Source organism: Hibiscus syriacus, unplaced genomic scaffold (genome assembly GCF_006381635.1).
Source record: "Hibiscus syriacus cultivar Baekdansim isolate YM2019G1 unplaced genomic scaffold, ASM638163v2 tig00117021_pilon, whole genome shotgun sequence".
Taxonomy (NCBI): domain Eukaryota; kingdom Viridiplantae; phylum Streptophyta; class Magnoliopsida; order Malvales; family Malvaceae; genus Hibiscus; species Hibiscus syriacus.
In genome coordinates this window covers 1,524,157-1,540,805 of record NW_024063527.1, presented here as the reverse complement: position 1 = coordinate 1,540,805, position 16,649 = coordinate 1,524,157, and the positions used below count along the sequence as shown (strand labels likewise).

The window sequence follows — 16,649 nt, the reverse complement described above, 5'->3', positions numbered from 1 at the left end:
TTGTTAATAATTAAGAAATATCATAAATAAATATTATATTGTAATCGCCCTAAACTATTAAATAAAGTATGGCGGGATGAATTATATTTTAGATTACTCTAGTATTAAGTTGTTTTAAAACGTCACATTTAAAAAAAATACAATTTACCACTCAATTGAAATATTATTATAAATAAATCACTCTACGGTTAAAATTGAAATAAAAGTCTAATATAGCATGGTATGATTTTGTCTTAAAAATTACACATTCTATTAATTTCATCTTAATTCAAAATAATTTAAATTTTTATATTTATTTTTTTATCAATTTAATATTTATTCTTCTCTAAATTTATTTATTTTCCAAAAAATGTTATATTATTTTACTGCTTTTAAAGCATCGAATATAAATTGTACCAATAGTCAATTTGCTTAACCATATAATTTGCTTACACTTTATGATATAATAATTAGCTGACCCTATTCCCATATGTAATGGGGTAAGGGAGAGGTAAGGTAGTAAGCTGCCCCCAACGCCAGATTAAGAGCAGTTTCCGTGAAAGACTTTCGTTATGAATTGCCCATCTAGCACAGTTAGTAGAACTCAAGGCTCTTAACTTTGTGATGGGATCGAATATAATGAATTCATTTAACTTGATAGTATCATAAAAAGAAATAAATTGATAGAATTTTAAATATAAAAAAAACTAAATTATCAAGTTAATTTAATTTAAAACTAATTTGACAGAATACATGATATTTTAAGATCAAAATTGTTATCATATCATATTTTTATTTTAACAACGGATGACCATGTCCGTAACAATATTTTAATTGAGTTGTTAAATTATAGTTTACGAAAACATAACCTGTTTATAACCGAACTAATAATTGAATGATTTGAAATGTAAATTACCCTAAAATTTAATTTAACCTTTTTTCTTTTTATAGTCAAAGATTTAGGGATGGGGCATGGGTCGACCGGTTTTTTGACCGCCCAAAAATATAGTCTATACCCGGCCCGGCCCGCCCAATATTTTTTAGCTTTTCTCTTGCCCCGAACTCACACAGATTTTTAGACTAAAATTTCAATCCCGACCTGACCCAAATATATCAATATTTTAAAATAATATATTTTATAATAATATATTTTAACATTATATATATATAAATAACAGGATAGGATTGGGTCAAGTTGGTATTTTTCACCTTAAACCCCACCCCGAATCTACCTATTATATAACCCGTCCAATCCCGCCCCAAAATTAAAAAAAAACACACACTATAGGGTTGGGTTCGGATATTTTGACCGTCCCTACAAAGATTGCAAAATTGATAAAACCCCATATAAAAATGAAGAATTATAAAAATAAAGTTTTGCATCACATGATCAAACCCTATAACATTTCTGCTCGATTGAAATCATTTTAAGGAGAGAAAAAAACCATCTTAAACACAGAATTTTACTTGAGAACTAACACCCAAATGAAGGCCTCAACCACTTACTTGCAAAGAATGGATTCAAAAGAAGGTTAGCAAAAGCATGAGTAAGCCAAATGGTTCTTCTTGGCAACGTAAGGAGAGAGGTAGTTGGTGACCATGGCAGCAGTACCTTGTATATCCGCCGGAACAAGGATTTGAGGTTTCCCCGACGCTATTCTTTTTCCGGCTACATTGGCATAAAACAGGCCAGATATGGCCGGAACAAAGACATCACTCTTGGAACATATGTAGAAGTCTATTACCTTTTCTAGTTCCGAATCCTCGGATTCGAGAAATTTCCCCTTTTTCTCCTCCGGCATTATGTTTTCCTACAATAATTCCCAATAGCAAACGCATACTCAGGTTCATAGGAATTACATGTTTCGAAAACTGAGCTGCTAGTAACCATTGGTTATCAGCAAGCATTAAAAACTGTACCGAATTTACGGATTAATGTATCATGCAAAGGATTTTTCTGGAGAAAACTTTCAGAACTACATTGAGATTGTGCAAGCATTTCACATAATGGTCCAAGAAGCACATCTAAAACATAAATTGGGAGAATTATTATCCGATGAACGAAGAATGAACTCACCTTTGTGTATGTTTTGGGGAAGATATCCTTGAGGACACTGAGGCTGTTATCCCACCTCGACTGAGTCAGGTATATAGTGGTATCAGTATCAAATCCGACCTTCCTCAAAAACAAAGCAATCTCCTGTGCATTATAACAACTTTTTGCTGCAGTAGAACCACTTCCACGGCAATTCTTATTCTCGATTATATCAACCCTCAAGTCCACTGCTATAAACTGACCATCTGATTTGCGACTCAAAGTTCTAAGCCGTTCAATCATTGAATCGACAACTTCATTGACCTCCGGTTGCAACTCTAAAGTTCCAAACATTCCCAAACACGCGACTGAATCAGCACTACTCTTTTGTGCGGTTTTTCTCATATTTACAGTAGGGAAGTAGGTAGCAAGCCGTATGTTTCCCTTTGATTTAAAAATTGGTTCTATGTTTTCCTCAATGTGATCTTCCGTGACCCGATTTGGAACCTTCACGGCAGCAAGATCCCGAATTGATATTTCATCGGGCAATTCTTTTGCTACTTTGACAACCCCGTCCAGGCTTTTCATGAACCTCTCAACATCATAAATATCTTCGAAGTTTCTGAAGATTTTCAATCATAATAGAAACAGTCAGATTTTGCAGTTACATTAACTCAGACTTGTACTACTTGATATTCTTCATTGAATTAACAAGATAAAAGTTTTACTATAGAGAATAAATCTTCAAAATTAATAAGAACACTAACCTTTCATCACCAGGTTTGCTTCCTCTTATGTTCGGAAGCACGAGTGTTGCTGTTAGGTACCTTGCTACTACCACAGCATCAGCTAGCTGAAGAGGTACTCGCCAATCACCACGGAATGAATAATAATTAGATGGAAAACAAGCAAAAGGTTCTGAATAAATTACCATTCATAAACTGCTATCACTGTGTGCCATTTCGTAAAATAATCTACTTAATATTCAAGATTCTACCTAAACTAGGTATTTAGCAAAACAAGAATTTTCAGAAGAAAAAAAAACAAGCAGTAAACATCAATACAAGCTATGCTACTAGGACTTAGGTGTGAATGTCGGATACATGTTTGTGTCCGACATGTCAAATTCCAATCTTTACTAAAGTTTTTTGCATGCATTATTCGAAGGATCACATGCCTGAACCCATATATGAAATTGTATTGGGCATGGGTACTTCAAGAAAAGTAAAGATCCAGAAAACACCTCAGAGGATGCAACGGATTAGCGACTTTCGAATGCATTAGACCTAGGTTCTTTCTTCTTCTTTGTAAGAAAAAGAAAAGGCAACAACAATGCTATTCTATTTCGATAAAGTCATAACCAAAATAGATATTTTGTATACCTGAGAGACATGGTATTCCGGGCCATTAGTCAATGAGAAAGTAACATACCCTCTTGCCTGCTCTATCTCATCTATTAGCCAAGTAAGAACTCCAATTAAAAAGAAACATTTACATAAACGTCTGCCCGTTAAGTCACAATAAGAAATGCAGACATCGGGATAACGATACATGCATTCGCAAACTTATAAAACAATCGATCATTTTTTCAGGACGATAAGAGAAGTCAACGAACCCAAAGTGGGCCTGCTCCAACATGGTCTTAGCTCACGACTGCCCTCCATCCAAGGTCCTCTGCTCCTCTTTGAAAGCTGCACGAGGCTGTCCTTCTCGAAGACATCGGTACTATCAAATTGAACATCTTCAGGTTCTCCTGGAAGTTTTTCCTATACAAAAAGGAAGGGAAAAGAAAATCAAATTTAGAGTATACATCCCCAAGTTGTAAAAGGAATTGGAAGAAAAAATGGCTGACATTTAACCATTATAAGTAAACATTTACAATTTCCTCTGTTTGGTCACAAAGGCTTGAGAAGTTGAATTAAGATCTAGGACTCAAATTATAAATCTGAAATAACAAGTATTTAACTCATCTAAACTTCAAATGGGTTGTTTTCTATACCTTATTCAATCTAGTTTTCCATATACTTCACCTGGAAAACAACTTTAAAAAAAATACCAAACAAGCAGACCACATTTGAAGATCAGGGTCAGTATATATTCTTCTGTTTCTTGAAGTTGCAGATTCGAAGCTTAACAAACTAAGATGTGATGATAACAGATAAAGTGGGAACTGAAGCAACTTGTTTTGATTTAGTATCATAAAGTCGGAGATTAATCAAATAAAACGCATAAAGATCCAATCTTTGCAAAACATAGATTAAGAAGTAGAGAGTTGTAGAAGAAACAAGAAATCAAAGAGAGAGGGATTACTTGGAGAGAATCAAAATGGTCTCTTTTGATCATTTGACCAAGCATCACAAACATGGTGATTGTGAGTATGCCCGCCACAACTTGCCTCAAATCAAATCCCATTTCTTTTCCTTTTTCTGCCTCAAAATTCTGTGATGAAAAAGGAAAAACCAAAAAAAAAATCAAAGCTCAAAAGAAGAGAAAAAGACTAGGTTTGCTTAACAAGAAGTTGAAAATATGTGTAAGAGTCATACACTAACACCACCGACACTTTGCCCTGAAAATGATGTGCTGCCTGTTTTCTTACCTCCCACCCGGATTTTCTATAGAAAATATTAGGGTAAACCTCACGTTTAGTACTTCATTTATTACTTTTGTTCTATTTTGGTCACTCAACTATTTTTTTCAAAATCATACCTATCTTTTAGTTTTGGATTCATTTTGGTCACTTTTCATTAAAAAATTAATGATGTTACTGACATGTCATCATAAGATAATGTCAAGTCATTATTGAAAAAATAAAAAATATCACTTCAATAGTTCTATTAATATTTTTAACAGTGTGTGATAAAAATGAAACCAATACAAACATTAGGTGTCATTTAAAAAAATAGTTGAATGATCAAAACAGAAGAGAAGTAATAATTGATGTATTAAACATGTAGTTTACCCTAGAAATTAACTTACCAAAATCTTAGAAAAAGGGACAGCAAATAACATCCGCTGGATTAATATTAGATAGGAAATATAATATATATTTAAAGAGAATTTTAATTATTATAAAATACTTCTATTGTCTTAACTAAATTATTATTTATTAAACTTAAACTACAATTTTTAAATATTTAAAAAATAATTATTAAAATTTTAAAACATATTTATCTAAATTTACATCAATAATAAATTTTAAATAATAAAAGTTAAAATTATAAAATTTCAACTATCAAATGTCAATAAATATATTTATTATAAGAGGATATTATATTTATGATTTTACTCTCAAAATTCTAATCTTACTTTAAAATAATAATGAAGTAATCATTAATTGATATTTATAGACACCTATAATTGAATGTTTTGGTAGTAATGTTAAAATGCCAAATCAGTCCTTTAAAAAAATAATGATCATTATAATTTATTTCTATTATTGGTTTTTTCCCCAAAAATATTAAATTACTAACCGATATTAGAACATTTTTAATATTATTATACGAATGTGAGTTATATTTTGAAGTGTTCAAAATTACTCAAATTAAATAATTAGATATTTTATTTGAATTATCAGATTGAATATCTAACCCACTATTTTTCATGGGTCGGGTCATGGGTCACAATTTTCGAACCATCAAGTCAACAGATACACGATTCTCTCTTTTTAATTTTATACTAGATTTTTCATTCTCAATTCATGTTTTAATAAAGAGAAAATAACCTCAGTGACCAAAAATGCCTTATAATATACGATTTTAACCAATTTTTTTTGGATTTGCCAAAATGACCAACTAAATCGCAATGCGATCGATAATTCGCAACGCGATCTCCGGTATCGCAAATCAGTTTCCAGATTCGCAACACGATTCTGACTATCGTATTGCGATTTTCCAAATTCGTGTTGCGATTTTCCTAATTCGCAATGCGAATACGTAAATCGCAACGCGATTACGTAAATCGCAATGCGAATTAGGAAAATCGCAATGCGAATACGTAAATCGCATTGCGATTTACATAGCGCCATTCGTATTAACGCGTATTTTTTTTTCAAATTCCAAACACGAATTTCTTAATATATCGGAAACTGAACCGTCCACAGTAATCGCAACTCGTAACCTCAAACCTAAAATCACAACACTCAGTCCCATCTCCATCTCATAACCTCAAACCTAAAATCGTAACTCATAACCTCAAACCTAAAATCCCCATCTCCGAAGATTTCCGTCCCCATCGCCGGCGAAATCCCTCACAACCATTCACGGTCAGAAATCCCTCACAATCATTCAGAAATGGAAAATCAACCTCCGAGGGTTAGTTTTTTTAATTATTTTTATTTTGAAGTTTTTGCATTATTTTAGGTTTTTCATATATTGATGATAAGTTTACTGGTAATTTCAATAATAGATTAACCATTTCACTTAGATTTCTTATTAAATTCATTCGATTGTTGTCAATACTGCTAAACTGTTTAGTCTTTAACCCTGTGAAGTTAGTATTTGTCTTTGTTTTGTCTTTTGGTTGAAGTAATGCAGAAGAAGAATAGTTTCGAGAATAAAAATCGCAACGCGGAAATGACTATCGCAACGAGAGAATCGCAACGCGAAACCAAAATCGCATTGCGATTTTCATTTCGCGTTGCGATTCTCTCGTTGTGATTTTCATTTCGCGTTGCGATTCTCTCGTTGCGATTTTCAATTCGCGTTGCGATTTTCAATTCGCGTTGCGATTCTCTCGTTGCGATAGTCATTTTCGTGTTGCGATTTTCATTCTCTCGTTGCGATTTTCATTTCAACCAAAAGACAAAACAGTGTTGCAAATTTTAGTTTCAAGAATAAACTACTATTTATGTTTATTGTTTTTGGTATATCTTTACAGTGTAGTTTTTGGTATATCTAACTTGGTATGTTTATTGTTTTTGTAGAAATTTTTTTCGGCTTCATTGACATTAAGGAATAAAGTTAGCCTAGCCACTACAATTGCTTCGAAGCTTTCACCTGCACAAAGAAATTTGTTTGAGGAAACCTGCTTCGGGCCATGGCTGAGAGTACAGCATCCGGGTGGAGATGCTAATTTGACCCATTTGTGGCTTCAGACCATGACTAGCGATCTACCCGACAGTATACAACGTGGTGAGGAAGAGATATGGTTTCATTTTCCACCGGCGTATACTTGTTTTGGGCGGAAGGAGTTCTGCTTAATCATTGGTCTACGATTCGGACACGATGATGTAAGCTGGTACACTCGTCATATCACCCGCCCATCATGGTTATCCAGGGTTTTTCCTGATGAGTCAATAGAGAAGCCGAACTTACACGTCGACGACCTGAAGAAATTGTTTAATAAGAAAGATGGTTTTACTCGGATGAATGACGTCGATGTTGTCCGAGTATGCCTTCTACTACTTTTGTATGCCGGCTTTTTAGGCAGAGAGGCCAGACAACCTATTCCTCAGGAGCTAATATTATTGGTAGAGGACCTAAATACATGGAATTTGTTTCCGTGGGGTTCGTATATATGTAAAGCTACCTGGACTAAGTTGTCGTCTGCCTTTGATGACCGCAAAAGTTTGCGTGGCGATGGGTCGAAATACACTTTGTCAGGCTTTGTTTGGGCCTTTAAGGTAAGAATTTCTATATAATGTTTTCAAAATTATAATTAATTATTTAACAATTACTAATGTTTGTTATTATATTGTTTGTAGATTTGGATATTCGAGGCTTTCCCCAGCATGCGGACATATGCATTAAAAACCTCAAATGATATTCCTAGGGCTATTTCCTGTAAGATGATACGTATGTTAGATTGGGAAGACTTAATACCATATGCGACAATAAATAATGTAAGTTAACACAAATACTATCATATATAAATAAGTTATTAATAGTAGACGTTTAACTTTGTTTAACTTTTTATATTTTTAGGAGGCCAACACTCCATTAATGAGACTGACACCCACGGAGGTTGAGCTTGCCACTGATTGTTGGCAAGCTAGTCAGCGTTTTCTTGATGGCACGAATGATGAGCAGCCTCCACTTCCTCCACTTCGAGAGCCATCACCTCACTCAGAGCCATCACCTGATCGACCCGACTATACACCTCTACAATGAGAGCCATCATGTAACATCCTCAATATCGGGTTAGTGACCAAATTGTAAAGTTTCGGAATTTGATGACTAAAGAATAAGAATGAAATAGTTCAAGGATTATTGGATACATATGAGGAAGGTTATTTTGTAATTGTTAAAGAAAATTAAAGGGCAAAATGGTCATTAGACTTGAAATTAAAATTAATGATATATATATGAATAAGGATGGAGAGTTTCCAGAAAAATCTATTCTCTCTTTTCCTTCTTCATTTTCTCTTCACGTGTGAAGCCAAGCAAAAGGTAAGTTGTCTCTTGAGTTGATTATGTGCTGAAATTTAAGTTTAGTTTTGATTATTAGATGCTAAGTAAGATTAAGGAAGGATTAATTTGCTTTAAAACAACAAAATGAAGAGTTTATGAGGATTTAAAGATTAGGAGTTTTGGAATGAAATATTGAAATAAAGTGTATATTGAGAATTGAAAGTTGAATTTGACTTGTCATCTATGAGATTAAGAAGTTAGAAGTATTAGAAGTATGTTTGAATAACATGAAAAATTTGATATGATTATTGGATTCTAGATTGAGAATAGAATTCTAAGGTTTAAGATGAAATAAATGAATATAGATTGGTTTAAGTATGTGTACTAGAGTTAAGAATGAAAAGGGGATGATATATGAAGTGTTTGAGAGAAATTGAAGTGATTTTCGAGCTTAAAATATGAGTTCTGGGCAAGGGGAATCGGTACCCATTCAAGGGGAACCGATACCCCTTCAAGCGACAGAATTCCAGAATGCCAGAGGGGAACCGATACCCCCACAGGGGGGAACCGATTCCCCCTATAGGAAAATGTTAATATTGGTTTAATAAGTTCGTTTAAGTTGCTAGTATCCCAATTAAAAGGTGTAGGTATCTAATAATTGTCTTAAATTGTATAATTATGTAGATTCAAAGCCTAAACGAGTTCCGAAAATCATTGACAAGTAAGATCGATAAAAAGGGAAGATAAGAGATTGAAAGGGGCTAGTGAGGCCAGGTGAGTGCATATTAATTAGTTTATGGTGCTAAATGGAAACAAGACTTGCGACAAGTCTATTTCCTCTGTTAGAATGCATGAATATATGATTATACGTATATGAATAACATGAATTGTATGTATGCATGATTATATGTGTTAACATGCTTTTGAATGTAATGTTATGAGAAGTATGTGATATGTAATGTATATATATATATATATGAGCATATGTGAAACTGAACTATGTGATTGCATGAGAAAGATATGAATCATATGACATGATATATGTGAACATGAGAAAACAAAGTATAAGATATGAACTATGTGATCCGATGAGAATATGAAAAGAAGCTATGTGATTACATGCAACGTCTGATATTAGATATATGATTACACGTACATGTGATACGTGACTGAAAAGAAAAGATATGTGGTTATAAGAGAAAGAATATGAATAAGTAATGTGAACTGTTATAAATGATAATGCCCATGTTATGTGATATGAGAGCTAGGGGTATAGTTGGCATGCCAAGAGTCGAGGGTTTACCTATGTTCTTCGGAACATATGGACTGTTTACCTATGTTCTTCGGAACATATGGACTGTTTACCTATGTCCTTCGGAACATATGGACTGTTTACCTATGTTCTTCGGAACATATGGACTGTTTACCTATGTCCTTCGGGACATATGGACTGATTACCTAGGTTCTTCGGAATCTATGGACTGGTCCTTCGGGACATTGATCGAGCTGTGGTGACAGCATATGTGTGCACAACCTCAATGTACTCACATACCTTAAGTTCTCACTAGTGTACATGGGCTAAATACGAGATAATATTAATAAACTTGATATGATGATATGTTTGTTTCCTTGTGAAATGTTATGTGTGATATATGAATGTACAAATAGTTTATTGAATCATATGATAAAAAGAATCAATGATAGTGATAAGCATGAAGATGATGATATAGTTACTTTTGTGTATTTGTTTTATGATAGGATATATATGAGTACATGTTACAGTATATGTGAATAATTATAATAGATTTACATGGTGATATAGTAATAAGTTTACAAGATAAATTATATGAATATAAGAGATCATAGGAACTTGGGATAAGAGGTATGAATAATTATCACATATATGTATGTATGTATTTGTTACCTGTAAGAGTGTATGAATTGCATGAATGATAACAGTAATTGTTCTGTATGATTATTAGTTAAAGTTTGCACATATGTTTATTGCCTCACTAAGTCTTCGACTTAGCGTGTGATTGTTTCACACGTAGGTTTCGAGAAGAGTAAAGAGTGATACGGAGCAAGACAGGTCAGTTTCCTTACCAAAAGATCAGATCAGAAATGTTTGACAAAGTATGTATTTGTTTATGTATAAAGTGTTGGCATGTAATAAGTCATTAAGTACGAGCACTCTGATAAAGTCTGTATTTTGTTTTAAATAAAGTTTTAAATTTCCCGGGATTTTTCTTAAGAGTCAAGGTTTGAAAAGTCAATGTGACACTTCGGACTCGTATCCGGGTCGGATACGGGTTGGGGGTGTTACACATCACCTATCCCGTCACATCATCGAGCCTCTTCTCCACCATCACCTCATGATAGGCGACCGGCAAAGATGCCACGACTTCCATCTCCTTGTTCTCCACCTCCACGGGATGAGTCAAGGGAGTTACGTGATAAGGTCAATGCCTTGCGTGAGGAGATCGATACTCTATGTGATAACGATGGTGCATGGCGTATGGAGGTGTCTACTTTACGTGGTGAGGTTGACGCTCTACGTGAGATGGTAGTATCGTTGCAGAATGAGGTTCATACTCTACGCAACAAGGTAAGTTTAAGATTTTCCATATTTAACTTGATGATAAATTTACTCGTAATTTCACTTAGATTAACCATTTCACTTAGATTGCTTAGTAAATTTATTCGGTTGCTGCCAATTCTTCTAAACTGTGTATTCTTTAACACTGTGAAGTTAGTATTTGTCTTTGTTTTGTCTTTTGGTTGAAAGTAAATTTGTTCGGTTGCTGCCAATTCTGCTAAACTGTGTATTCTTTAACACTGTGAAGTTAGTATTTGTCTTTGTTTTGTCTTTTGGTTGAAAGTAAATTTGTTCGTTTGCTGTCAATTCTGCTAAACTGTGTATTCTTTAATACTCTGAAGTTAGTATTTGTCTTTGTTTTGTCTTTTGGTTGAAGTAATGCAATCCATTCAAGTTTCAATTTGCAGAAGAAGAAGAAGAAATAGTTTATTCTTGAAACTATATTTTAGTAACACTGTTTTGTCTTTTGGTTGAAATGAAAATCGCAACGAGAGAATGAAAATCGCAACGCGAAATGAAAATCGCAACGAAAAAATCGCAACGCGAAACCAAAAATCGCAACGTGAAAATATAATCGCGTTGCGATTTTTGGTTTCGCGTTGTGATTTTGTCGTTACGATTTTCATTTCGCGTTGCGATTTTTGTTTCGCGTTGCGATTGTCATTCTCTCGTTGCGATTTTCATTTCGCGTTGCGATAGTCATTTTTCACGTTGCGATTTTAAGTTCCAGAAACTATTTTTCTTCTGCAAATTGAAACTTGAATGAATTGCATTACTTCAACCAATAGACAAAGACAAATACTAAGTTGACAGTGTTGCAAGTTTGAAACCTATTTGCCTTTGTTATCTGATGCATTTTGTGAACTATGATAGAATAATGACTTGGGTGAATTCAATGCAAGTTTGAAACATATTTGTCTTTGTTTTCACTGTTTAAATATCATGTCTGTTTATTTACTGATTTTTGTATTTAATTATTTAGCGGCCCGATAAGGTGGATGCTTTACGTCAGGTTTTTCTTGTACGACAGAGTTCACGCATCAGACGGTGTGCAAGTGCTATTAAGTCTCCGTACACCCCAATAGTGTGAAGACACCGCAAGAAGAAGCCCGACTCGCCTGTCATCCCTCAAGAGTCCACTCCTATCATTGAAGAGGCTTCTATCATTCCTCGAGAGTCCCCTTCCACCGTTCAAGAGGCCACTGTCATCGTTGAAGAGGTCTCTCCCACCATTCAAGAGCCCGATTCACATGGCGTCATATGTAAGATTCTTGAGAAACCCTCTGACGTGCGGGACATGATGGATTCAAGTTGGCTCTCGTATGAGTTACCGGCCAGTACCATACCGGTATCTGAAGTGGAGAGGAGACAACTACCGGACACAATTCTGGATAACACCCTTTGGGCTAAGACCGCAGTTGATTTTTATCTACATGAGCGCAGCCAGGGGTGTTTCACTGACATATGCAAGCTCAACGATGATATCTATTTGTTGCTTGATCGAACTTGGTGGGGCGTATTATTAGGGGTCGAAGACAATGGCTATTTCGATGGAGGGGTAAGTCTTATATTTTTCTTATATTTCAATTTGATTATTTTTTTTTAAATTTATGTAAGTTACTAATATATGTCTTTTTTGTAAAACAGCATATCGATGCGTGGGTGTCACGTCTTCTAATAATTAGGAAACTTAAGGAAAATAAAAGAAATACACGATATACAATTATGCCGACGTCTTTTAACGCCGTTCACTTGAAGAATCAACGAGATGAATCATTTGCGTTGGGCAATGGACAAGCTAAACTTTATCCTGCATGGTGGGAGGTCGATAAGGTTAGTATTTATTTTAGATTGAGTTTAAAGGTATTCATAAATAAGTGCGCAAATGAATGAATTATTACTTATGATTGCATGTGTTTATCCCTGTTTTGGAACGTAAACATTGGCTTCTCGTCGAGCTTCAGCTCTCATCCCTTAAGGCAATAGTATATTACAGCATGATAAATTACATATCATTGGCTGATTTAAGAGATATTATTAAGGGATGGAGCTCTCATTTGGCTAAATTCTTGGATGCGATAAATTATTGGACTCGTTCTGGAAACAAGAATCCAAAGAAGCTCAATATTACAGTTAGCATAGACGAGACCGCACCACAACAAACGAAAGGACCCAGAGGATATTGTGGTCCTCTCGTATGCTTGGCGTTGGAGCGTTTGATCACAGGAAGTATAAAGTATCTACCTCCCACCGATAGAGATAGAGCTGCAGTAGGCTTGTGGTTTCGGCATTATATGGCTAGATCGATATATACGAGACGCTGCCTACCTGCATCCGCGTTATAAAAATGTCCATAAACAATTGGTAAGTTTATAGGCTTGTAGTTTGAAAATGTTTGGTTAAGTACCTAGAATTCAATAATTTGTTATTTGTAGGTTTTAGATGTGTAGAAAGTGTTGTATGAGCAAATGTTTGGTTTCTGCAGGTTAATCTCAGAAGTGAGCTGCGTGAAAATGATGTATGGCTGCAAAAGTTGATTCAATAGTAGATGAGGAAATAAGAATTATTGCTTATTTTTTTATTGTTTAATTGATTTGTAAAAGATGATTTGTAAAAGTTGATTTGTTTAATTGATGTGAACATAATTCTTATTTGTGCTTGTTTAATTGATTGAAATGTAATGGTTGATTTTGTTGATTTCAATATGCATTATGTTGAAGGAAAAAATGACTTTCGTAATGCGAAATGAAAATCGCAACGCGAAATGAAAATCGCAACGACAAAATCGCAACGCGAAACTAAATTCGCGTTGCGATTTTCATTTCACATTGCGATTCCCTCGTTACGATTTTCAGTTCGCATTGCGATTCTCTCGTTGCGATTTTCATTTCGCGTTGCGATTCTCTCGTTGCGATTTTCATTTCGCATTGCGATAGTCATTTCCGTATTGCGATAGACATTAAGATGATTGCGAACGTCATTTTCGTGTTGCGATAGTCAAATGAATGCCTAATAACTGATAACAACTGAACAGATCATAGCAATTTTCAAACTCAATTTACTAATACATGCCTAACTGAAAATGTTAAAAGTTTACACATAAAATCCACATAATACAACGTTTGCATTTAAAAATCACCTAAGTTAACAGTCCCAAAAGGTGAAGCCGGTTGTGATTGGGATTTTAAAGATGATTACGATTTTGATTGCCTTTTGCTTGACACCATATGAGCTTTGGATTTTGATGAGGATTCATATTTTGGTAGAGGAAAAGATGATTGTGATGGCACTGGTGATCCACATGTCAACCTTGTATGACCACTTTCCTTGCACCGACTACATGTCGATCTCTTCTTCTCTTCACCCTTAGACGGTATACGATCGTGACTTTTTGGTCTTCCAGGTAGCCTTCTGTCCATGGCTGGTGGCAAAACTGTTTGTAAGTCATCTGGTATGTCCCACTCAGAAGGATGTGGAATAAGGTAGACAATCTCGCCATAAGTCTGTCGATATACTTCTGTAGTGTAGCAATCCATAGCGTATGCGCTTGAATCATCTTGGTTTAGATGAAGAGAAACTTTTATAACATGGCCACACGGATAACCAGATGTTTGCCATTTCATACAACTACACGTCTTCGCATTTAGATCGACAAGCCCATTTAAGTTATTATCCAGTACTTCAAACAAAGTGTTTGAACATGGTTCAACTCTCCATGACGTTGACTTCACAACACGTTTCGTTATCTTTTTTTCTGTCCATGGTGTAACACAATGTTCCAATGTTCCTGTAAATTTAAATAAATAATATTTAGTAAAATATATGATAAGTTACGAATTTAAAGAAATAATACCTGCATGGTTTCTTTTCTTGTAGTACCACTGTTGAATAGAGGCTCGAAAAAACTCCATTAACATAGTAATGGGTAATTTCCGGGAATGACGACTTAGAGCGTTGATTGATTCTGCACTATTAGACGTCATGAAACCATATCTTGCTCCAAGTTGATGTACTCTTGACCATCTTTCAAACCCGACATCTTATAGTGTTTGAGTATACTGAGGCAAAACACGTCTTAAACACTTTATATGCTTATTAAAATCTACTTCCCGATAAGCTTTTACAGCCTTCCAGTATGTCCATTTGTGATTTTTTATACCAGCAGACCTTGATTTTAGATTTCTATACAAATGAACACCACAAAGTCCATGAAAAGCATCTAGGAAACACCTTCTAACAACGTTGTCAATTGAGTTTGCCCTATCGGATATGACTGTCAGATTGCTAATAGGACCTATGTAATCCCTAAGATGCCCCATAAACCATGTCCATGAATCAGAGGTTTCAGATTTTCCAACCCCGTAAACTATTGGCAGTATCCCATTGTTAGCATCCATGGTTACTGCTAATAAGTTTACTCCAAGGTATCGACCTTTTAAATGTGCTCCGTCAACTATAATAACTGAGCGCATGCAATTAATAAACGAACGAATCTACAAAATCATATACACAAGAAATATAATCATTTAAATGTGAAATGCATGTAACTAACAAAAATGAGTCAACAAAATTATATTGATTTACTAACCGCAGCACCAATGGGGATAAACAGCAACTCAAAGTGTCCATCTCTATCTGTTTTGATATGAGTTACCTACCCAGGATTTTTCAGCTTTAAATTGTGACAATAAGCCGACAGTTGGGCAAACGATGCTTCTGGCGACCCCCTCAACAATTCCAAGGCATAACATTTGGCTCTCCAAGCTTGAGAATATGAGATACTAATCTTGAACCGAGCATTCGTGTCAGTCATAATTTCATGTCCCCGATATACCCTACCATTCAGAAACATTAACTCAGCCAGAAAACCACCCAACACCTTTTTGTTTGCCTGTCTATGGTGAGGAAAAACTTGGGTTCTTGAACATGTATGTTATCAATAAAAGTCCTAACTTGAAACATTTCGTAATCTTTTATCCTCTTTGCAATCATACGCCACATACAGTTTTTGTCAATCATACACCTTGTTTCGAAACGATCTTTGCTTGATTTTTTAACTTTTAGTTGATAGCCATCTTCCACACATTTCGTATACAAAGCTATCTTCAAGTCTTCCTTTGTATCAAAACAATCATCTTTCTTGATACGAATAATTTTTGTGTGACAATCAACTGCTATCTTTACCAACTCTTCTTCCGGTATCTGAAGTAATTCTGGCATATTCCAGTTATACTCCCGTGGCATTTTCTTTGGGGACTTTTCTTTGGGGATTTCTTCTTCTTCTTCTTCTTCAGTGTTATATAAATTACAGAATGGATGTTCAACATGTTCATTTACAGTCGTAACTTCCTCCTCATTATCATCAACAACATCTTCCTCGGCAACGGCTGTTTCATCATCAAAATTCGGGTATTGACCAATATCAAAATCATTACACGCAGGGTCTGTTTCTTCTTCTGAAAAATCATCAAAATCCGAGTATTGACCAAGATCAAAGTCCGGGTATTGACCAAGATCAAATTTCGAATACTGACTAGTACTCACAATTTTTTTGTTGGCTCATCATCGTCTAACTGGTCAATACGAAAACCAAAATTTGGTGCTGAAAGTTTATTGGGATTTGGATTAGGGAAAGGTTGTGGGTTTTGAGATTGTGTTTGGTATTGGAAATGTGGTGAAACAATATTTGCTT

General features: G+C 34.8%; 1 protein-coding gene across 2 annotated transcripts; it reads right to left on the bottom strand.

Moving 5' to 3' along the window:
• Positions 1-1,507: 1,507 nt before the first annotated feature.
• Positions 1,508-5,306, bottom strand: LOC120195811 (protein MANNAN SYNTHESIS-RELATED 1-like). Of its 2 annotated transcripts, none has more exons than XM_039197749.1 (7): positions 5,301-5,306; positions 4,325-4,434; positions 3,630-3,780; positions 3,397-3,467; positions 2,782-2,867; positions 2,057-2,636; positions 1,508-1,790 (listed from the first exon to the last, which is right to left on the bottom strand). In XM_039197749.1, the coding sequence occupies exons 2-7, from the start codon at positions 4,424-4,426 to the stop codon at positions 1,512-1,514; spliced, it is 1,269 nt and encodes a 422-aa protein (XP_039053680.1). In that variant the 5' UTR covers positions 4,427-4,434; positions 5,301-5,306; the 3' UTR covers positions 1,508-1,511. The 2 variants fall into 2 exon arrangements, with proteins under 2 accessions (XP_039053680.1, XP_039053679.1); XM_039197748.1 differs by lacking the exon at positions 5,301-5,306 and adding an exon at positions 4,564-4,601 and having other exon boundaries at positions 4,325-4,453.
• Between the last annotated feature and the right edge of the window lie 11,343 nt (positions 5,307-16,649).